The following is a 25,772-nucleotide window of genomic DNA, read 5'->3' as shown; positions in this document are numbered from 1 at the left end:
ATTCCGCTTAATATTACTAAAGCAATACACAGTTAATGCGAGATATTTTTATTAAAATAATATTCAAATGTGTAATTATTAATATATGCAACATACACGTGTGCATGCATTATACTACATTTTTTAATCTATGCAGCAATCAGATTATAAAAACCCTGTGAGCTTTTATGATGCTACTTAACTACGTGAGTTTATATCTAATGGTTGATCTATTTTTAATTTATTCCATATTGAAATGCATTTTCATTATTATTATTTTTTTAACTATTGATTTTTGATTTGATGCAGCAATGCCGGGATAAATCTATTTTACATGCAACCATATTTATCTATACCTTCTATTCATCTAGTAAAAACCGTTTTTTTCTACTTCTTGACATCAGGCCGTACAAGGTGAGTATCAAACCAGAATCCTTCTTAGTAGAAATCTCTGAGCATACTCAGAATGATTATAAAGCTATGTTAAACATACTCAGAGCTTTCTTATGAGAATTGTTAGCACTTAGAATACTTTCAAAAAACAAAAATATTAAATACAAAAGTTGCCAACAATTATATTTTGAGGACTTTTTGTAAATCGTATTATTTTGTAATAATTTTTAAAACGCTTTTTGAATTTGTCGAATATATTTTAAGAAAATTCATTAAGTTTTTCAACAGTGTCTTAGAACCGTGGCAACATTATGGCTGTATTTTAATTTTATATACATACTTTATAACCGGTCGAACGGGTGCTCATCGTTTGAAAATTTGTGCTCAGAGGTGAAGAAGCTATCAGTATTTTTTTGTTTATTGGATTTCAATAATAGTTTTGTTAAACCTAGAAACTGTGTACTATTAGCCATAGGAAATTTAAGTTATGACTTATCCTTCAATAAAGGCATAAGTCGAAGCGCGTGTCGGTCTCCTCGGATTCGACTTCAAGTTATGTTTTCCGTGCGTGATCAATAGTCCGCACAATCTTTATGGCTTATTTTGAAATCCCACTGTTTTGTGTTCGACAAATAGTTTTGATGTAATATATTAATATGGTGGATAATTTTATTGCATGGATATGAATCTTATCAAAATCGATTGCCAATGGTCGAAATGATTGCAACCGCCGAGCCTTGAACGCTCAGGAGATGTTTTTATCGTCAAGCATGTAATCAAGCGAGATTTAATCTTTTGATGCCTTATAAAATGTTTTAACGATAGTATTCTTTTATGAATGTTTATATAGTAATTTAAAAAAAAATATTTTTACAAATTTATTGGGGATGTATTTTTACTTACATAATGCTTTACAGAATCATACAATATCTGTGAACGATGAGTATTACCAGCATGTTTTAGCTTTTTAGTTTTATGTATATATATACATATATATATATATATATATATATACATATATATACGACGATTTATACAAGGACATTAAAATTCATTCCATATAATGTTTCTCATTTAATAATTTTGTTTTTTTCATTAAATATTTTTGTATTACTATAGATAACTCATTGTAATTTTCTGGCATTGTTTGCGATGTCCCTAAATAAAATAAACTGTCATTTCACTTTCACTTATGTTACGACCCAAATAAAAAAAAGCCAATCAGCAATCAGCTTTGATAAAAATTATATGCGATTATATACAAGTCCTTCTGATAGGATATATTTAATTAATTATTAGGGATGATTGTATAGAAACCAGATCTATTAGTAGTCCAGTCATTTTAGCTTAAATTAGGTAAAAATTTTGGAATTCGAGACACCCAGCTATAAGTCTGTAAATACTTGTATGTTGACACCCTAAAGTTGTCTCAAAACCTACATATGGTATTGACACCCTACCTATATGTAGGTTTTTAGACAACTTTAAGGTGTCAAGTCAATATACAAGTATTTACAGGCTTACAGCTGGGTATCTCGAATTTCGAGGTGAATTTACTATAATGATTGGACTATAGGTTCAATGTACTGTGCTTCAAGCTGCTTAATTCTGGGTTTTCAAGACGCATTTAGTAGGCAATCCATTGATTACCTGATTCTGACTGATAATGAGATATAGTTTTATTATTTCTGAACAATGTTAGTAAGTTGTCTTGTTACTAACTGTGATATTAAAGTTATGCCCATGAAAGCCGATTTTCACTTAAGATCACTTTTGAGATCTATAACCTCAAATGGAAATTTGACATCATGCTGTCTGATATCGGACTTGCCTGAATCAGTATTCTACTATACCAACTATATCGAATCCTAAGTTGTCAACATGGAAACCACAAAATATATGAAAATATATAAACATATTTTTTTGTGATTATGAATGTTGTATAGGTAGTTGTTTAGGAATCTTGGGTACTATGGTGAATCAGAGTTGGTTGAATAAAAAGGTTGAGTTAAACATTTAAATGCATCAATTTTATCTTAACGTTTCGGACGCACGGTGTCTATGGATATTAACAGAGCCGAAATGTTTTTTTCTTTAAATAACTTCCAAGTTTAAAACACCAAATAGCCTTCCGTTCATCGTCTGCTCAGCAGTCGTTTGGGAGTCGTGTACACTATGGCAACGCGGAGTTCGCGAAAGTCGCGTTCGCATACTTTCACTTCAAAGCACACAGAAGGCGCGAGGAGCAAAGTGGCTCAGCGGCGTCGTGCATTTTGTTTTTTTTTCCTATAATTTTTCTCTCAGACTCTCAATGTTGATCATCATCATGAATAATAAAAATACATTGGTGGACAAATTTACTAACAATAAGAAATTTAAATAAAAAAAAATCCTTTCTCCTCACATTTTTTATTCAAAAAAATCTCTCGGTAAGGTAATAATTACAGCTTGAAGATTTATGTATATTCAATTTTCTTTTATTTCTTTGTAGTTTTGATGTAAATTTGTAGTTAGCGTTATGCCCTCCCAACCAGAAGGTTGCTGGATTTTAACCCGTCTCGGACAGCCAGATATCAAGCAGCAGCTTTGTCCGTTTCCACATGAAAACATTGATAGCAATATGTTTCCTATGGTTTACCTTTTATTTAAATATTTATGTTTTTTAAATATTTTTAACAGCAATCAGAACTTTACGTCCTATGAGCTGTTGGGCTGAAACTTCTCCTTACTTCGTATTTTTTTTAGATGGTAACCCAATAGTTAATCCATCCATATTTGATGATGTTTGTTATTAGAATTAATAAATAGGGTTGACTTTTTATTGGTGCAGCAATGCCGGGCAAGGACTATTTTCACTTTGGAACATATTGCTATCTATATTTCCAAGTGAAATTCGTTTTCACTGCTGCCTGACAACAGGCTGCTCGAATTGGGTATCGAACCCGAGACCTCTGAAACAAGTCCCGTCGCTCTTAACCGCTTACCTACGGGCGAGCCCTAAATATTTATGTAACGAACAATATTTATTTTCGACTTTAGGGTCTTGCGTGTACCTGCGTACGAAGTGGGCAGATAATTTTATGCGTGTGTAATTCAATTTTTATTTTATTACAAACCGGTGCTCACAACAACTGCGATTACGCAATTTTTGATTGTGGGCGTTTAGCGATTTTAATAACAGTTAATCGAATGATGTTCAGATGCAGAGAATGCTTATTTAAAACAATCGACCGATATTTCTTGCGTCAATTTTAAGATCATTATAATACTTGGTAGAAAGATCTTGATTACGATTCAAAGGAGGTGGAGCAAATTAGCTCCAATGAAAACTAAGTATGACTTTTTGTATAATACAACAAAGTGTAACTACAAAATTGATATCTAATAAAATCATTATAGAAACCAAATTAAAGTAAAAATATTAATGAAAGCATATAAAGCATAAATTGACTTCAACCACTTTAAACCATTCTTTAGCAACTATAATACCAAATTATTGCTACCAAATTATTCCATTAGTTTAGACAAATAGTCTAAAAGTAACAATAGTGTGTTTTTTTAATAAAAACTTGATATCAATCACCAATACATGGACTGCTTAAGAACATATTTTGATATATTAAACTGTATCTTAATTTCACTTAATCATGTATTTAAATTTTGCGCCTTTAAATATATGCACAGGTTCGTGGTGTTCTCAGCACCTGATTATGTCAACACTGCAGCGTCTACCTGTCAAACCGTGTTGGATCATTTTAGTTTTCTCATTAGTTTAGTTATGTTATTTCATCTATATTTATCTATAATAAGTAACATATTAATTTTTATTCTGTTGTGCATCATCATGTACGAGTGTCGTGTGTGTGTTCATATAGAAATACATCATCATGTATTATAATTGTTATTGAGGAAAACTGTGGGGCTATTAACATGAGTGAGTAATAATAATAAATAGTTTTATAACTTTACTTTAAATGTATGACAATGCTTTGTTGTGCCATATCTAACTACTCCATTTCTTAAACCAACGTAACAAATTGTTTGTTACTGTAAATCTTTCAAGTACAAACTCTAGCAATAGAACAGTACCGTTCGCCTTATATCTTTCTGCAAATCCGGGCACCCAACATGTCGCGGGGCAAAGGTGGATTAGATCCAACGATAGCAAAGATAGTTTCGGTTGTTGAACTCTTCACAGTCATTTTCTCCTATTCGTTGTCTTGGATGCATATCACCATGTCGGCGTTATTTCGATAGTAACTTTATATAATAGATTATAAAGTAAATAATTTATCTTCAAAATTGGGAATAAGATTGGGAATTAGAGGTCCCGGGTTTGATCCCGCTTCGAGGCGCCTGATGTAAAGCAGTAGTTACACCGATTTTCAATATATTGCTATTTATATTTACAAGTAAAAATAGCCTTTATCCGGCATTGCTGCATCATTAACACTTACGGGACGGCACCGATTTCAAAACAATTTACTGTACCGGCTGTAAACTTAATTTAATTGTGTATGTTATGCAATTTGTTTGATAAAAGTGTGTGATCATTGAAGGACATACATTTATAAGATTAATTTATTTTTGATCATTTTATAAAGAATCGCGACGTTCAAAACAATTTCCAAAATACATAGCTGGTTGATTTTGACATGTTTTACAATAAAATGTTGTTCGCCGCCTTCCAGAATATGCCACTGATTAGTCAGTATATTTGTTCATTTTTGTGCTGCCATAATGGTTCGTTTTTTCTATTATATTGTCTAATAATTCATTTGTAAAATATAAAGTAAAATAATCTATTGGATGTCTTATATTGCTTAGTATTTGTAGTCGGGTTGTTTGTCAAACTCGATTATTGAAGCATATTCGGCACATTCACTAATGTCTTTCCGCTCTTTATTTAATTTGTCGAACTTCTTCTTTTTGTTGGTTGGATAATATCATCATCACATTCATCACTATTTCGGTGCAAATAGTAATTTCGTAAAAATTGTCTGTATGAATGTCTATTTGAAACTCATCTTCACTACTGCTTACCAGTCGTTTTGCCATATTTAAAAGCGTTCGCTCGTTTCAAAGATTAAAAAAAGTAACTGAGTCATTGTTTATAAAATAGCCTCCTGTGCCTCACAAAGCATGTTTGTCCACTCAGGTGGACAGCCGTCCCCAAAGTGTTAAAATATTCGCCCTAATAGAGAAATTGTAATGAATATTTCATAATACATAGATGGGACAACTGTTTGGGTTGCCATCTTTAGAACCGAATAGTTTTAAGTCATATTATCACAATATATCACAGGACTTGTAAGTTCTAATTGTCGTTAAAAAATAATAAAAAAAAAAATATCTGAACAGCAATCAGAACTTAAGAGACCTTTAGGCTGCTGTACTGAATTGACTTAACACTGCGTTGGTTTTATGGCAACCCAAACAGCTGTCCCATTTCTATGTGATGAATTTTTTTAATACAATTTCTATAAAAGCGCGAATATTTATTGATACAGTAATGCCAGATCAGAGTAAATCACTAGTAAATAAAGACAGCAATTTATAGAAAACTGACGTCACTACTGCTAGACAAGAGGCTGTCCGAAGCGGGATATTTTTTTTTTTTATTTATATTTTTTAACAGCAATCAGAACCTTACGCGCTATGAGCTGTTGGGCTCAAACTTCTCCTCACTTCGTATTTTTTAGATGGTAATCCATCCATATTTGATGAGTTTGTTATAAGAATTAATCTAATAGGACTGACTTTTTATTAGTGCCGGGCAAGTGCTATTTTCACTTGGAAACATATTGCTATCTATATTTCCAAGTGAAAATCGTTGTCACTGCAGCCTGACAACAGCCTGCTCGAAGTGGGTATCGAACCCGGGACCTCTGATTCTGGTCCTGTTGCTTTTAACCGCTTACCTATGGGCGATCCTTTAGATACAGAATCTGGAAGATTTTTTTTATACATGGTTCTAACCAGTAGGCCTCGGAGGTACCCTAAGTTCTAATTGATAATAATTAAATAATTGCAAGTGACTTGATAGTAAAATCTATCCGAATAAACTATAATAACTGCTTTCTGATCACCGATCGTCGTTTATGTAACACTGTGGGAAAATATCGCGTGCAGTTTTAAGCAGTTGTATTTGTTAAATAGAGAGCTAATGGATTAATATTTAATTCTCATACAATGTTTTAATCAGATTATGCTCTAATTTAAATTCGTGTTTGTCTATTGACGGACACCGAGGACTATAAAACTTTTAATTGTTGATTTAGAAAGTTATATCCAAATAGGTTTAATAATTTTTTTAATACATTCAAAATTTACACCCGTATGCAAATTTTACACCGTTCAAAGATGATACTTGCAGCTTTCTTTGTACAGTTGCTTCTCCGTACTAGGTCGACTGGGTTACATAATTGTTATTACTATTTGCACATTTTGCATGTTTTATTAGCAATTTTATATTTGTTTAGTAAAGTATTTGTTTTGGCTACTTGTTTGGCATGTTGATTGTTAAAAACGATGGTTTTAAATACTAAAGGTTTCTTAAGCAGATATACGAGAAAGTATACCTTGTATCATCATATAGAATATTATATTATTAATTTCCCTTGTGGTAAGTAATAGTAATGGGCCAAAATACGAAAATGAAAATTTTTGCAAATCTTCACGTTTCAGAGATTACAAAAAAATTTCATAAATATTAGACAAAGTTACTGTATTTTTAATAATCTATTTAAAATGGATGGATTAACGATTGGGTTTCCATCTAAAAATACGAAGTAAGGAGAAGTTACAGCCCAACAGCTCATAGGACGTAAGGTTCTGATTGCTGTTAAAAATATAATGAAAAAAAAAAGGATTTTGAATAAATGTATTATTCATTTTGTGAGACGAGTTTCTAATATAAGTCATTTAATGAGTGACTAAATGGTACCTACATTTATTTATTTCGAACTATCAGTTTCCATATTAAAGTGATTTAATAAATAAATAACTATAAATGGCACAACCAGGCTAATATGCCAATCTGTGCAATCATACACATTAGTTAATTAAACTACGTCAATTATATTCATTAGACAAGTTTCTAATTTATTTTTACATCAAGCAAGGTTTATTGCATATTTAGCATTACCAATATTTAATCGAATTAAACTCAGTGGGTAAACAAGATAACATAAAACTAAATACATCGATCAAATGTGTATTTCATGTTCTTAATCTAACTCATTACTAATAGTTCCGCAAATTGAACACACGTACAGTACATTTTGTATTTGTAATAAATAAATAGCATACAAATGTGGATTTATAGGAAACTCACGAAGATCAAGATAAATTGTGGGAAGTTTGCACGGCGGAATGAGTGCAGATCAAGAGTTCAAACTTAGAATATTCTGTAAAGCATAACACGTATATTTTATGGATTCAGTTAATTTGTAATTGAATCTTACATTAGACTTTATTCATAAATTAACAAATTTTAAAAATATATTTTATTAGTCTCCAATACCTAAAGTCTTGTTTTTTATTATTTATTCCCCAGCACTACTAGTATTACGCTATTTGCTACCAGAGGATCGTTAAAAGACGATTAAATTCTCCAAACATAGTTGTATTAAGATCTACTGAATTGATTAAGATATTAGCATAGTTACTGTTATCAGTCCTTTCAATCTAGTGGCATTAAAAATTTATTACTTCAGAAACCTCTAACAGCACTGCTGCATGTTGACTATTTTTTTGTTGCAAAAGTCAATAAAATGGTTAACTTGTTTTTCTCATTGAGGAGGATAAACAGAAATTAGTATACAACTTGAAGAGAAATTTGTTTCTGACAGAAAATTTGATTATATAATTTAATATTTTATGTACATTTCAACTGATTCTAAATCATTACACCCCAAATTGTGAGTCAATTATTGATCTTCTGACATTTTCTCGGCTTCACCGATTTCAAAAATTTAAAAACAATTTGATGCTATCTTGGACTAGGGGTGATCAGTTTATAGCAAGACGATTAGCCGAACAGTTTTTTGAAGATTTCGAGAATTTTGGAAAATTTTGGAAAAATTTTTGTCAACGTTTTCCAAATAATCCTGAACTGAATAACTTAAAAACCGTCCGAAAGATGCTAGTTGGGAATCGTGCTGATTAGTTTTTGGTAAAGATCGGTCGGGATGTTTCTTCGTTATTATTTGAACAGTTTTATTTGACGATTCTAATGAAACTTCGTATGACGCAAAAGGCGACTCCGAATTAGTTCAATATTAGATTTATGCAAAAAAAATTTGAAATAGTGTTCGTGTTCGTTTTGTCTGTAGATGTTTGGGATTATCACTACAATTTCGTTGATTTATTATATGCCTATGATAGTAACTTAGTTCTGATATGATAGGTTCACTGCTTTATTTGCCTGAAAGTTTTCAACAAATGATTTAGACGAATAAAGGATGTAAAGTAAAGTTAAAAAACAAATAAAGTTTAATTATTAAATGTGTCTTAGACCAAAATTGCTTGATATTCGAGTTTAGTTTTTGGATAATTTTCGACATACATTTGTATAATTAGGCGATATTTATGAAAATACCAAGATACTGTAAGTTGAGCATGTTATAAATTAAAGTTCAGCTTAACTCCTACTATCGCAAATCTACCATTTTACTACAATTGCTATAAATAAACGTTCTCATAACGTGCCGGCTCAATTATAATTCCTTATTATGTTCGATTGATACAAACCCCGCACACAAGTACGGTATTTTATTATATCCATATTATCAACAATTTATTTTATTGGCGCTGTCAAAGTGTAATTACCTGTTTAGTACACGCATGTCGTTTTCTATGCAAATTCTTCTCGGTGCAAATCAAATTTTGTACTCAACTCTCAATGGCCATTCTGCGCAATAATGTTTTCACGGCGCGAGCTAGAAACTTGTGTAATTTATGTCGTTACCTACACCACCTTATTGTTAGAAGTATTTATATATAAATATATATATATATATATATATATGTATATATAAAATATTATATACAAAAGTTTTATCCCGGGCTGCAAAGGATTCATTATCATAATACTAATAACTACATAATGTTTATATCTATATCTACACCTGCATGCTATCCATAAGAAAATGTACGCAAAGCTACATATCAAATAATGAAAAAAATCACAATTTTACATAATTTATAATTTTATAATTGTATCTTTTAGTTTATATAATATTACTATTAAAAATTATATAAGCTGAATTCTATAAATTTCTTGCAAATAAACATATTTTTACTTTCCCGAAGAAGGTTGTTTTCACGAAAAAATCCGGCATGCTAATTTTATGTTTTGTCGACGTTTCAACTCATTCTGGATCGCTTGATACCAAATTTGGAAGAAGTATATATATGTATGTACGCCTAGTTTTTTTATATAAATACTAGAATATTTTCTTAATTATCAGTTTAAATGTTTCTCTCTCGTCAATTGAACTAATTGGGAATAAAATGTACTAGAAAGAATTTTGTTGTTTTTAGGTTTTATTCTAATTTTTTTTATTATAAAATTATCGAGTATTTCACATTTTACAATCCCGATCAAATGTGCCATTTTTTATGGAACTTGTCTACACACTTTAGTACATTTTTATTGAAGGAGGGCATCTCAAAGTCGACCGATTTGAAATCTCAAAATTTATAGCTCAACAAAAAGTCTTAATTCTTGAAATCATAGGGCAACTGGGGTTACGGTTTCAAAATTTAAATGAACAAACTAAAAACTGACCACAATAACCGAAAAATGGTCATAGTTTCACCAAAGCTTTAGATTGCCAGTTTGATCTGGGATATCCTGTATGTATATGTGTATATAAGAAACATATCGATAAGTATCGAAAATATAGCGTATTCCTTTCAACAGCTTTCAATTTTTTTGAATAGTGAAATTTTCACCTCACTTGCATTTTTGACAAATTATAATTTATTATTTACTTATTCCAACTTGCAGTATATCGTATGAAGATCCTTAATCATTCTGAGTCTGATTTATTAACTACATATATGCGACGATTTATTAAGCAAACACGGTAGGCGATTTTTGAATCGTTCGATGTTACAAAATAATATATAGTCAGGAAATATTTTATGTATGTTAATATATCTTATTACTTTGTATTCAAATCCGAATCAAAGAAGAAATGCTGTAATAAATGTAGATAATAATAATCAATAATGTAATAAATTCTTTATCTTGATCCTAGTGCCATTTGATAAATCGGTTTTATGAAAGGAACTGGATTCACTTAATATAGGCAATTCTGATATAATATCTTTTATATTTTTTTATAATGAGCGATGCGTTGTGTAACGTAAAAAATACTTGCGTATACAAAAATATCAAATACCATCATTACTAAGAACGATTCGAGAGTAGCCGGAGAAATTTACAAAGGAGACTCGATATTTTTTTCTCCTGATGACCACTTTTTATTTTATGAGTTGGATCATCTTTCGCAAAAGGCACTGATGATCATATACGAATATGAAATCCCTTTTCACTTCGATATTAATTACAGGGCCCCGGAGAACAAACTTTCTTCTTGTCAATAACAAGACGGCGAGGCTCTTCTTTTGCGTTCCTTCGAATCTACCTACATACCGTAACGGAAGATAATTACTTTTCATTGAATATTTATTCAACAATGAGCGTCGGATTAACAAAGAGATATTATCGAATCATGCTACTTGCGATTTTATACTTATTTGAATTCTCGGACAGTTATTAGGGCTACTTATTAATTAAAATTTGGTGTTGGTAATGGTAATGCATCGTTACACCCGCTTAAGGACATATAGCACATAACTTCAATCTAATTTTTTTATATAACTCTTAGGTATTTTTGAGAGCTTTGGAGAATAGTGTAGTTAAACCTGAAATTTGTCAATTCCAACATAATCATAGCAAACCAAGTCTGTCACAACTTGTAGATTAAATTAGCCTAAGACGTATTTGTTTATTGTATATAATTCTAAAACATATTATTGGTTTCGAACATTGAGGTGTCATATTCATAACTTTTTTGATTGCATCCTTTAACAAAACTAACAAAATTGTAATTGTCACTGCAATCGCAATATAATGATAAGTGTTCCAAAAATCAATGGAGACAAACCTCACCATATACCATTTACGTTAAGGATAAATATCCTTTGGTGTCCATTAATAATGAAATTATCCCAGAATCTGTTTTTGTTAAGTAATTAGTAATGCATTCGAATAGCAAATAAAATTTGATTACTCACATTGATAGTAAAACAAAACATATGGAAAAGAAAATGAAATTACTGTTCTAGTTAATTGGAGATAAATCCAGGAGATCACGAATTTCATCTATCCAAAGGAAAGAGACAAAAATTTTGAGGTGTATTGCAAAATGCATCTTGGTATATTAGTAACCTAATAATGCACAATTATCTTATAATTGACACTGTCCAGGAAGTAGTGATAAAAAGCAGAAGATGAATCCAATACGATTAGATCTAAATCATAAAGGGGTAAATCTAAATTATCATAAGAAATCAATATACTACTATATAAAGCGATAATAAAACCGATGTGGCTTATCGCGTTGAGTTGGGGCTGCGCCAGTAGATCAAAAATTTCAGCAATTTCAATTTCACCAATTGCAAATGCACATTGGTGTATTAGTAATCAAATAATACACAACGATCTGATAATTGACACAGTCCAGAATGTAGTGAAGACCAGTCGTAGAATCTATCATGATAAGATTATCAACCACAATAGTCAATAACCCTGCCTTAGTTATTATATTAGAACCATCAGCAATTAGAACATTGAGGAAGAACAACCCCTTAGACCTAATGCTAATGTTTTGATATGGAGTAGTCTACTGTGGTGACCTCCATCCCGTCATGTATGTAGAGTTATATTAGAACCATCAGCAATTAGAACATTGAGAAGGAACGACTTCTCCAATCTAAAGTTAATGCTTTGATATGGAGTAGCCCACTGTGTTAACCTCCATCACATCATGTATGTAGAACTCCAGTACTATTACTGGAATTCTAATAACCAGCACAATAGCATATAGTTTGTTTGTTTTTCTGATTGCTGTTCAATTATTGTTAGAATTATAATGATAATAGTAATAGGTCTTTTTACCCTCTTGGGTCATTTTCAATTACCCTTCGCTCAGTTCATGAGACGGTGCTTTTGCCAGTCGGCTGTCAGCTGTCAAGCATCTGTCAAACGAATATGAAGACATAACTATCATTCCATCACGAGTTCCAGGATTGACGTGGCCACTGATTAAATTCCGCATAGTTCGCACTTACTAAAACAGATTCAGCAGACGCATTGCGACAAAGGAAAAGCGTTATTATAAAGATCTCTCGAATGTTAAGAAAGGATCAACGTCTATCGGAATAATGATGATAAAATATTATCCATAAATAATTCTTTGATCAAATTTCTAAACTGAAAATTAAATTTTGCTTGAGATCAGTCAATTAATTTTTATGATAACTATCTCATTATCTAATAGATGGATTTACATTTTTAAAAATAATATTGAAGGGCTTTTTATATCAGGTAGATTATCCACTTCATGCATCTATGCCAAATCTTAATATCATCTGTCTATGTATCACTACGCTTCCTATCAATTTTAATACTGACTATACGGTTGTATAATAGCAAATTATAATCTATGAACCAGATATACATACCAACAAATCATGTATATAAATTCTGCAGGCTCCTCTCACCAGAACCTCCTACCTCATTCTGTATGCACATTCTGCCCGTTATGATATCAATGTGCATATAGTATATTTTAAATTTATATTTATATACATATATATATATATATATATATATATATATATATATGTGTGTGTGTGTACAGATAATATGTAGGAAAAAAATTAATAATTATTCTATACACCTAAGTCTGTTTTTACACGGGGATTGGTTCCAGAAGAAACCGTGTAAAAAAAAACCGTGTAAAAAAAGACATTGATCTTATACAAAAATGGGTAATTTGTCCTACTCTTTAAAACCTATTAAAATTAGTAAAAAACAAGAATTTTCAAGAACAAGAATTCATGTTTATTTTAATAATAATTCCTCTAAATTAGTGCTATTCACATTTGCTTTGACCAGTAAAAATTGTTTGTACGCGCTAAAGGGGAATTCACTTAAATCTTTAAGCTAGTGTTCGCAAATTATCGGTACTATCGATGGTTTCAGACTTTTTTCTTTCATAAATACTTTTTTGTGATATGAACATACATCGCAGAAAATTAAATTTGACAAAAAAATTTAAGTACATAAAATTTCAAATCGTGCTAAATGGAATAAAATCGTGTAAAAAAATTAAAAATATTCAATTTTCAAACCGTGTTATATCAAAACCGTGTACAAAAAGACCGTGTAAAAACAGACTTAGATGTATTTTATCATCATTTTGTTATTTGTCTTCGATTTAGTCATAAAACGCCCTTGAATATCTAGTAATTAGATCTGATTGCACAAATTTCTCAGACGTGGTATAAACAATATAATCACATCAACAACTTAGGGTGCGATAATGTAAAACGTGAATGGTCTAATTTGTTTGTGCATTTTAAAATATTATAGTTTATTGTCTTGTAGAAAATGACTTTGACTTCATATCTCTATGTCAATTACTTCATATCAAGGTTCTTTGTCTTTTGTTGTCGTGCAAATGATTATACGACTGTGCATAGGCATAACCCTACCTGACCCTTTATTTTAAGTGCAATTGCAACGATATTATTATCTAAGAAAAAAGAGCCCGGGGTTGTTGAAACGCAGAAATAGATCGCAGTACATATTTCACGCTCAATTATCTAATTATATTTGAGTCATTATAATTTTGTCGTGGTCACGGACAAATTTAATTACAGTAATTTATGTGTATAATGTTACTCTGTAATTTTGTACAATTTTATCGATGATTTATAATTACTCATATCAAAAGAGAAGAATATTCATGCACTATGTACCATAATCAGAATATATATATATATATATACTCGTATATATATATATATATATATATATATATATATATATATATATCTGAACACTAGTAGTATTGAGTTTGGAAGTTTATTGATAGCTTACATGTTCCATCATTATATTTCGTCTACTTCAGCAGCATTTACGATTATTGTTGTCTTATTACAATTTCATTGTTTTACGTGCCATAAAGAAACTATTAAATGCGAATGCTTTCCGGTTTAATGAGTTTAATGTCATAAAATTTTAACAATAACATCACATTATGCAATCAAACGTAAACAATTTCGAGATTCAAATAACCGGTATTGACGACAGCGATAATTTATTGTTTTATTTAGGATTTATGCTGCTCTTAATAAGCCAGATTTCATTTCGGAAACGATTTGTTAATACATTTTTAAGTTTTTGCAGTCTTGCACTTTTGTTTGTCTAGTTTTAGACCATAGAAATTTGAATAATGTTTTCAAAAATATTACTTTTCATGTGCTTTTTCGTGATCTAGTAGATAGAGCAAGATGGATTTAGAATCAGAGGTTTCAGGTTTGAGACCTGTCTTAGACATTCTAAATTTGAGTAGATATCGGTTTTCATTTGAAACTGTGTTTTGAAATATGTTTATATGTTTATTATATTTGTTAAACTATCAATTTTGTAGATATGAACGTCACTTTTTTCAAAAAAAGGGCTTCACATTTGCTTTTTTAAAAAAATCCAAACGTTGAGATCTGAGATCGCCGGCATTAATACAAAATTCGACAAAATGGTAGGTTACGTTTAAACACTTAACGATGAAGACATTGCTATTGCAAGAAAACTTGTTTTTTGGTATCAAACCAAATCTATAAAGATGCTAAAGAAAATTCTAGCATTTACTGGATTTGCTAGACCATACCCCAGTATAATTCACGATTATATGTTGGATCTTCGATTTTGCTTCGTACTTATGTAAATATATCGATTCAATTTTGTTTGCTTTCTGACAAAATAAGATACTCATATGCATACAATGGACGAAATGACATAGTGTAATTTTGCAAGAACTACCGGGAAATTTATTAGAGGTCAAGAAAAAAGAAAATTGACACTTTTCAAAGGTGATTCGCTTTTAACTTTTACTCTATTTCTAAAAATTAACAGACTTGTATTTATTAAAAACCTTTTTTCATTGTGAGACCGGCAAAGGTAATTTATTCTCTTTGGGCTCATGCCGTTTGTGCTGATCTCCCAACGATGACTAAACGTAACGGTCTTCTTAAAACTTTATATCTCAATATGTTTCTACCTTATGCCATTTTGTTCGTACTGTACGGAAAAATTTATAATTAGTTTCATTTTTTCATAATAAATATGTTATTATAGATCTTATATTATTAAATATCTATGTTACTGGTTATCAATGAACTTTCTCATTGAGATGAGTAAAAATATTTTTGATTGATTAAAATATCATTAAAAACCAAAGCACCATGCCATCTTGTCCGTATTCCCCCTACTATATCTATGTGTATGTGGTTTCAAAAAGAACACTTTGCTCAATACTTTTTAATTTAATTTATTGTTTCTTTTAACTATTATCAAACAATAATTGATAAAACAAACTTTTACAAACTATGCTATGAATTAAAGTCCGTTTTGCTCAACGTCTTTCGGGATCTTCAACTGGTGGTGCATCCTCATCAGGTTGGTCAGATGGTGCGTCGTCGCTTGGATCACCACCCTCGGCATCGCTTTCGCTGGCAGCTTCTTCCCCGGTTTCACCTTCTGCACCTGCATCCCCTGCTGTGGAAACACACATACAAACATATATATATATATATATATATATATATATATATCCTTTATTACTGAAATGAAGTGTTAATTTCCTTACCACCTTCCTGCGGTTGGGCGTGTTTCGCTTCCTCGTCTGTTCCCTCGTGGTTATTTTCGTATTGCAGAAGCAGTTCGTCGTCATCAAAAGCAAACCAATCATGACCACGTGGAGAATATTGGCGACGATAGTTGTAAGCCTAAAATTTATGTCAATAGTCATCCAAAAATTACAAGGCTTATTTTATAACTTGTAATGATACTCACCACGTAGTGATGATCGTTCAAATAATTTTTTTCTCCATCTGAAAAAATGGATTATTGTGTGTGGTATCATATTAGTCTTCCGTTTTAATCATACCACAGTATTTTGAATTATGAAGTTTACATCAATATTTTTTGAATTTTCAAAACTAGATAATTCACAATTCTACAGTTGATTTTGTTCAAACTTTAGTGTTCAATTCCTTCTTATAACGCTCAGGATTAATTTTCTTTATAACTTTGAAACATTTATTCAAATTTTGTTGATGATCATGCATGTCCATGAAGTCAAGATAATTTTATTAGCATTGCAACAGTTCTACCCACTATTTTATATTTCAATCTATACTATTTGTCATTCTATAATTTCATTTTCAAGATATTAACTTGTTTCAACTGGTTGATTGTATCTTTTAAAAATAATTAAATATTGTTATAATACTTAATTCAATTTGTGTTGAAGTTTTGATTAAATTAATATTATTACTTTTGTAATAAATTTAAAAATTATAGTAGGTACCTTGCGTCGATCCTTGTGATTCAACACCTAAAAAACCCAATAGAATGCAAATCATATTTGTATCTTTGAGGATATTAGTTCAAATTTAATATAATTCTTACCTTGATATCCATTAAGATTTTTTATAGCTAGAAAAATAATAAAATAAATTTAATAACTGATCAAGTATATTATTATTTCATTTGCCGCACGACTATATTTACCTATTTGGTGCACAAGTGGAGAAATTCCGTAAGATGGTCCTAAGAATAAAAAGAGCAATATTTTATTAGTAAATTATAAACCGTTTGTCAATCGATACTTTTTTTTTAAGCATTTGGATTTGTTCCATTAACGTTAATTTAAGCAAAGTTTAAGAAGTTTGTATGAAATTCAAATAATGTACAAAATACCTCGGTCTACTCTTACTTAAAAATATACTTAATTAGAAAAAGAAGTTTATATGTTGTTACCTCGACTTTTGTAAGTAACCATTGGATTTGTATTTTGGTGACCTAAAAATGTAATATATAATAACGTTATTTGTTATAATTTTGAATATTTAATAAATTCAATATGTATTGAAAGTAATAGAAAAAACATAAATATATCAAATCTTCCTACAATTTAATAATATTATTAATTTAATATTTATATTTTGCTTACCATATGTATAACCACTCGTTGGAAGAACAGAAGGATGGACTGAAAAAAATGTTTATGCAACTTGTAAAGTAATTACATAATTTATAATTACAGTAAACATTAAAATATCAATACCTTGAGGTGAACGACGATCAATAGGATTGACAGCTTTTTGGCCATAAGTTTTATTCAATAAATTTGATTAATTAGAATGATGGATGCATAAATTATTATACTAAGTTAAAATGAATTATTTACCTTGACCCTGGCTATATCCATAATTAGTGCTAAGTGGTTGTGGACCTGCAAAAATAAATATAATATTATATTTTATTGAAGATGGCCAAAATTATTATATGTTTTATTTTATTTAAATAAATGATTGAATAGAGATTATATATTAAACATATTACCTTGTGGATAACCGGTGCTAACGGGTTGTTGATTTGCTAAAAAAGAATTAAAAAATTATATAAGTTATATATATATATATATATATATATATATATCTCAATTTTATAAATATTTCTTTGATTTTATTACCTTGCATAGGATTTAGTGGAATTTGACCTAAAGATTTTTAGACAGTAATTAGCATCTTTGAAACAATATTCAAAACGTTTTATTTAAACTTTACCTTGCGGTAGGACAATTATCGTTGGATTTACTGGCTGTTGGTTTCCTAATAATTGGAAATATATTTATTACAACGAAATTTTACATGTCAATAATACTTTGTACAAGGTGATTACCTTGGGGTAGATATACATATGTAGGATTTGAAGGTGGCGGACCTAAGAATATAAAGAATGTCAATGCACATTCAATATATGTATATATATATATATATATATATATATATATATATATATATTTTATATATTTATAGATTGGATTTTTTTTAATAATTAAATTTAAATACCTGGATTTGTATGTCCAGATTGGAGAGCGGAAGGAGAAGTGCCTCCTGGTCAAACATAATAAAATTAAAATAATATATCAATTTAGATAATTCATATCAGTTATTTTACCATTACTGTGACCTGAAGGTGATTTCACCAATACATTTTCAACATATTCATGAGATTCACCTGAAATATTTGAATACAAACAATAATACCACATTATTTGAATCAAATAATGAAATTAGTTGAATTTTATCATAAAGCAAAGGCATCAGCATTTTATTTAGACAAAAATTGATTTCTGATTTATGTAATTCTCTTTATTTGTGCTTTCGATTAATGTCTTAGTTAAATTTTAAAATTAATTTTATAGCAATAAAGTAGCTTACCGTCATGGTGGTGTTGGGAATGCTTTCTGCCTGCATATAAAAATTGAATTTTACATATAGATACTTTAGATATAAATGTGATAAATATTTAGTTATGTTTATAAGGAGAATTGTAATATTTGGAGTATCTAATTACTTTCAATTGAAATGTGTCCAAAATAGAAACAATTATACAGATTAATTTATAGCACAATTTATATAGTCGATTTTGTATTTCTATCTACTATATTTATTATAACTTATTCTACTTACACTCAATATGCCCCAAACACAAAAATAGCAAAATTAAAACCTTGCTAGTGAATTTCATTTTTTCTTAACGACGTACTGAAAGGTGTTGATACATTGCATGTTTTTATAGTCCACTGCAATTAGACAGGATTGTGCACGTGAATATTAATATAAATCATTATAATTTACATTAGGTGACTAATTCTCCATAGACTACCATAATCATCATTAGTGATCTTTGGTCACTAAGTATTTAAGATTTTTTTCAAGTTTTCAATAGTATCTGTCTCGTTAAATTAAGAACTACCGAATTTTAATTATCCGAAAGAAAAGTTTATGTTTTCGTCAGAAAAGCCGATCTTGACAGACGAAGATGATTTTCTGGTGAAACTTTCTAGGGTTATAGAGTTCCTGGTCCAAGCGATATACCCTACATTAAACATTATTATAAGTTTACGACTATTTATCAGAATTTATTTATTTATATTCATATTAAACTATCTGTTGAACATAACTAACATGTTTGGAAAATTTACATGAATTTGATTGATCTGCAGTAATTCCTCGATTAATGAGATCATATAACCACTTTGTATACTGAACACTACAACTACTTTGGAAAATTTCTAAATAACTTTTAAAATGATTAAACGAATTAATATATCTTATATTTTTTCTAATAGTCAAACCCTGGTTTCAAAATCAGTTTAGTTTGTTCTAGTTTCAAAACTTCTTTGTTTTGTATATATGGTAAAATATAAATACTTATTTCAATTAAAAACAATAACTAATTAATTTCATAATTGTTGATACAAGGTGTGTACCGCTATTTGACGTCTTTGTTTAATTCAACAGCAATGATGAGATAAGGACTGTTTTTTCTAAACTATTTTACAATGTGTTGGTAAAATAATTTTCTATACTGATAAGGAAACTGCTTTTATATAAATATCTAATGGGCTATATAAAACGTAATATTAATCCAACACTGGATTTAAAATCTTGAGTAGAATTTATATTTATAGTTATGAAAGTATTTTGGGCTCTTCCACGAACCAGTGGATTAAGCTGTAGACTTCAGGCTCTAGACTCGACACCAGCATCGGATAACCTCATGTCAAGTAGTAAAAACGTGAAAACAGTTTTTACTTGAAAATATAGATAGCAATAAGTTGCCAAGTGATAATAGCCCTCCCCTAGTTTGCTGCATCAATAAAATAAAAACATCAGTATCACAGACATTTTAATAATAAATTCAATATAGCCATCCATTAACATTTAGAGAATAGTAAAAAGAATTTTTTATATTCCTTGATATTCTATCAAACAAACGTGAAATTGTTTTTAAGTAGTGAATGTTCCTATGTGTTGTTACATTATTTCAATTGCTTTGAAAAACAGCTGAACAATTGTCTTTAATAATTCATAATTCGTTACTCAAGAAGGCTTGGCTGAGAATTCTAATGCATATCACAATTAACATTTCCTTTAATTGCTCCGGACCACAAGACACGGTATCCTGGGGCGAACGTTGCTGAAACATTGTTAAGTGAATTTCGCAATTTTGCTATTTCGCATATTGAGGAATAAATAAACGTTAATTACCTTATTATTCATATTACTGTGATCCCACAGAACGCGAATGAGAAACGTGTGTAATTAGAATAAGATATATATGGAGAAGGCACAATGGATAAAGGATTATGTAGTAAAACCCAGTTGCTACATTTTTACTCATGTTTGTTTTTATTATTTATTTGAACGGCGATCAGAACAAAGAGTTGTATGAGCTATTCTGACGAACTACTTACAAACTTTGTTGGTTTTTATTGATGGCAATCCGAACAGTTGTCCCATTTCTAAGTGACCAATTTTATTATTACAAATTTTGACATACTGGCGAATTCATTTTTATTGATGAAGGGCTGATTTCACTTGGAAACATATTGCTATCTATATTTCCAAGTAAAAACCGATGTCACAACTGCTTGACATCAGAACTTGTTTGAAGAGAGTTTGAAGAAGAGGGTATCAAATCCAGTAGTTTTGTGGTACTATCCATTTATCTACGATCGAGACTTTTTACCCATATAAGCTCAAGTTTTAATTTTACTTCAGTAATCATAAACGATTTTGATTACAAGTCTTGTTTTCTTCAGAAGCACTAGTAATTAAATAAATTGAACAAGTGATTAAAATTGTTGATAAATTTGATGTTGACAATACCAAAGCAAATAATAAATAGCAATTTTTCTGACAATGGTTATATAACTATATGTCGTTCTGGTTTATCAAATTAATATTCCTAATTATAAAATTACTAGTAACTAACTCTGTATTACAGGGTCCTGTGATCCCTGTATTAGTTTTATACAAAAATGACTACACATCTAGTAATAAAATCAACAGCTGCTTATAAAGATGAATTAAGAAAATAGTTTAAAATAGTCGGAATTTTATATTTTACCATTTTGATAGTTTACAATGCTGATTAAATGTGCCTGCATTTGATATAACTTGCTAACACACTTAAGCATATTTTTTAAGGAGGTATTTTCAGGAGTTCAACAAAAAGTCTCAATTCTTGAAAGCTCGGGGCAATGGTATAATTTTGACTGTAGTTCTAGAAATGTTATTCACGGTTACGTCTTCAAAGTTTAAATGAACAAAAGTGATAAAAATTAACCACAATATCCAAAAAATGATCACAATTTCATCAAAGCTCTAGGTTGCACTTAAAAGTTCATAAATTACAAACAACGCAAGATCATTTTGTTTTTGTCTTCTCAGGACAGTCAATACTATCACTCTATTTTGACTTGACGTTGACATCTTGTATATATTTAAAAATTAATTAACAGCTAAATTCAAATGCAACAAATTATTATAAGATTTCCTTACTCGTATCGCTTCCACCCGGGCTCCGCGGTTACTTCAAACAATTATCGCCCAAAAAACATTTTACATCCAGCTTTTTTGCGAAATTAAGTCTTTTAATTTATGTTATTATTATTTAAAACCAACATTCAATTCGTTTCGAACAGTTGTAATAATTGTGTAAATCATACATGCTGTTGTTCTGTTTCGGCGTGATTGTAATTGTCGTGCTAACTTTCGCCTTAAGAAAGAAAGCGCCGTGGCCCTTTATCATCTCCAATATTGGGTCTCGCATGATGTAGACTTTGATTAAACTCAATTTATTCCGCACAAGTGCCCTCAGGCTAAATATTATATGTCATTTCGCCAATTTGAATATCCACTTATTCGTTGTAAGCAGTTTTTAAAACAAATCGACATCGAGAATCGGTATATGGTCATTTATACTTAACTAAAACTGCCTTAATGTCTCTACAATAATAACATATATAAATCGAATTAAGATTTTTAGATTTTAATTTTTTAAGGTCGATATTAACTTTATAAATGTTACTGATGCATACAGCTTTAATATGAATAAATATATCTATTTTTGGTTTACAACTTTGGTTTACCGGATTTACAACTTCCTTTACATTAGACTTCACTGATGCATTTTTATAACTTGTGCAGGATTCAATACATTTATAAATTATTGTAGATATGACAAATTTTTTAACAAAAACTTTATTCAAGGCATGAAATAGTTTAATTAAAATTTAAATATATACTTTTATTTGTATGCTTGAAGGTTCAGTATATAAAGTACAAGTTAGCCATTCATCACACCTTATTATTTCAATTCTATTAAATCTCTTCGTCATGATGTTTCAGTATCCTTTCCTTGAGATTCTTTCTGGCTTTTCTTTTCCGCGTTCTCGAATGTAATTAAAAATTGTTATATTACTCATTTTGAGGCGAACGAAGTCTCATAAAAATACTAAAGATGCCACATAATAAAAGAGACATTAACGCGGCCCGAGCTTTGTCAACGACAGCTTTGAAATTGCGCCGCTGAGAATTCTGATTTCACCGCCACAAATAATAATTACTAATTAAAATTGAGCTTTTTGCGAGATGAAGTGCTTGTTTGTAGTTAATGGGAAGATAGAATAACCATTAACCAATTAAACTGTGACGAAAGAAATCTGTAATAATTAACAATTCTGTGGTAATTGATAGCGAACTGCCCGAAGGACAGACTGGTTATGAGATTAATCCGAAAGAATTATAACCGCCCTATATTTTTCTAAGCAATGAATGAATTTATTAATACAATTTTTGCAATGCTGAAAAATGCTTTATTGATGCAGCAATATCAGACAGTTCTATTTTCACTCGGAAACATTTTGTTATCAAGTGAAAACTGATATCACTGCTGCTGATGCTTGACATCAAAGATGAATATTGGAATCTCGAATATGAAATTTATAGCCCTAAAAACTGGGCCACGATATTCGGAATATCATTTTTTGCGATTATTTATATGTTCATATATACAAAAAATTTGTATGTAAACGCAGCTTAGAATATATATCATAACTTTTGCAAACTCGGTTCTTATAGACATAGACAGTATAAAATATGTGGGCCAAAACTATTAGACATACATAACAAGAGGGTTGTCTTTTTGAGAATAATATCTTAGTCAAGATGTACGTCTAAAATAGACGTAAAATATGTTCAAAATTTAAAATAGTTCTTCACTGGCATTAAAGCATCAAAATAAAAAATTATTACCTACTTTTTACAAAAAAAAGCTTTAAATATTGATATATCAACTGTTGAGTTGCCTTTTAAAAGCGGTATAGTTAAGTACTTATTATTATTCTGATGGCTGTTCAAAAAATTAAAAACAATTATAATAATGTTGCGCCAATATGGGCTAGAGTTTTCTTGTTGGCTTCGCTTTATTTTTACTTCACACTTACTTTATTGTTATTATTTAATATTATTCAATTTTGTTTTAGGTTTAAGTGTTACCTGTTGCAAGTAGACCGATAAAACATGTGCTGCAAGAAAAATAAAAAAATGAAATTGACTTCTTTAGCAGATCGTCAGTGTGAGTACCTAATATATTATTTAATATATATATATATATATATATATATATATATATATATATATAAAATATAGTCACCTGCATTATAGTATATTCACTACTGTCCTATTCAGTATACTACCTTTTGGGCGTTTTCTTTAAGCAATTGGCTTTGCTATTGGCGGTTTTATGTTAATTTGAATGCCTTCTTAATTTTGTTGATTATTTATATTAATTATATATCATTTCTTTTGACTTATCTGTCCAAGATAGACATTATATGCTATAGTCACCTACAAAATTTAACGAGCAAATATTATTTGACCCGGTTAACTCTGTATAATTGGCTTTGCGACTCCTCTTCCGCGCTTGAAATCTTCCTGCTTTAGATTTATTATACGACGTCGCTGTAGCAATTTTGCATTATACTAAAGTTCTCATTGTTTCCTGGTCGAGTAATTTATATTTAAAGTTTTCGAGATATTTATTGTACGTGATTATATCATTTTGTTATTGCATAAATATGAATGAGAAAATACTGTAACCATAACTTTATCATTTTTGCGGAAGTATTGCAATTCGAAGCGTCGACGACTAGAGGATTATAAAAGTCGAAGAAATGAGCTATCATTCGGTTCTCAAGAATATTGTATTTACTTTAGTGATTGACCTCGATTTCGTGATAATTTTTATAGGAATTACATCACTCTGAACATTCGTTTATTTTTCCTTATTCCTTGAATAATTGGAATAATATACATACCCTTATATATGTTGAATGATTGCGATACTACATTTATCTATTCGTATTATTTTACATAAGTGGTAATTAAGTTGCTAAATATATATTACAAAACCGTAGGTGGCAAACAGATGTCGGATTATTTAAATCGCAATATTTTACAATTCTAATTCCCACAAAATCTCACATCCATAAATCACTTCATATATTTGTCAGTGTAGAAGAATCATTATTTAAACTACTCAACCGAATACAGAGTAGTATGTGCGCCGCGCTAATAATTCCTGGGTGAATGATGGTCGATTAGGAATATAATGAGTGTTCATTTAAGTCGGAGGAATGTTTCGTTGCGAAATGAGTGTTTCAATAGATCAGAGTAGCTATTAGCATATACCTATATTTATACAAGTAATTCAGAATGTATGCACGCTTTGTTGATGATGGGAATTTTGATTTGGGATCATGGTGAATAATGGTTTTTCTAATTTCCCGAAACATAAGTTTCCAATTTTAAGTTTTCTCTATATTTTAAGTGAATCTTTATCCTTTTACATCCAAATTGCACATATTGCACGAAAAAGTGTGTGTGTATGTGAGCCAAAATTTGACCTTTCGTCTTGTGCTTTAATGGTTCAAATTTAATGTTGCTTTTAACTAGTTTATTCATTATGATGTAATAAGTTTAGCGAACAATAAGCGTATAAGATCTTTATAAGTCCAAAAATATTGCTGCTATGTGAATATGTGCTTTTATACATTTTCATCAAAAAGTGAAATATTTTTTTACTTTTCCGGTCCATATAGAAACATTATATAGGACCTATATGAATAAAATAGTAAAATATATATAAATGGATATTAACATGGTGTTATTTACTA

General features: G+C 29.9%; 1 protein-coding gene and 1 long non-coding RNA gene across 5 annotated transcripts in view; one reads left to right on the top strand and one right to left on the bottom strand.

The window, feature by feature from the left end:
* Positions 1-4,172: 4,172 nt before the first annotated feature.
* LOC113372987 overlaps positions 4,173-25,772 on the top strand; it is a 73,975-nt gene continuing 52,375 nt past the window's right edge. For both annotated transcript variants that reach the window (XR_003366828.1, XR_003366827.1), the window contains exons 1-2: positions 4,173-4,306; positions 24,081-24,172. This is a non-coding gene — a long non-coding RNA (uncharacterized LOC113372987). The remainder of the gene's footprint in view (positions 4,307-24,080; positions 24,173-25,772) is intronic.
* LOC113372229 lies at positions 16,015-19,279 on the bottom strand. Of its 3 annotated transcripts, XM_026612551.1 has the most exons (18): positions 19,216-19,278; positions 18,964-18,993; positions 18,701-18,760; positions 18,592-18,636; positions 18,422-18,463; positions 18,307-18,351; positions 18,213-18,239; positions 18,083-18,118; positions 17,928-17,972; positions 17,805-17,837; positions 17,691-17,729; positions 17,498-17,539; positions 17,249-17,287; positions 17,147-17,173; positions 17,046-17,072; positions 16,529-16,566; positions 16,323-16,461; positions 16,017-16,231 (listed from the first exon to the last, which is right to left on the bottom strand). In XM_026612551.1, the coding sequence occupies exons 1-18, from the start codon at positions 19,271-19,273 to the stop codon at positions 16,089-16,091; spliced, it is 915 nt and encodes a 304-aa protein (XP_026468336.1). In that variant the 5' UTR covers positions 19,274-19,278; the 3' UTR covers positions 16,017-16,088. The 3 variants fall into 3 exon arrangements, with proteins under 3 accessions (XP_026468338.1, XP_026468336.1, XP_026468339.1); XM_026612553.1 differs by lacking the exon at positions 18,964-18,993 and having other exon boundaries at positions 16,015-16,231; positions 19,216-19,279; XM_026612554.1 differs by lacking the exon at positions 17,805-17,837.

This window comes from Ctenocephalides felis, unplaced genomic scaffold (assembly GCF_003426905.1).
Source record: "Ctenocephalides felis isolate EL2017-DRISC unplaced genomic scaffold, ASM342690v1 CF-g0.4_SCAFFOLD_01604, whole genome shotgun sequence".
In the NCBI taxonomy this organism is placed as follows: domain Eukaryota; kingdom Metazoa; phylum Arthropoda; class Insecta; order Siphonaptera; family Pulicidae; genus Ctenocephalides; species Ctenocephalides felis.
Note: the sequence above shows the minus strand (reverse complement) of the source record. Positions and strands in the feature narration are given on the sequence as shown.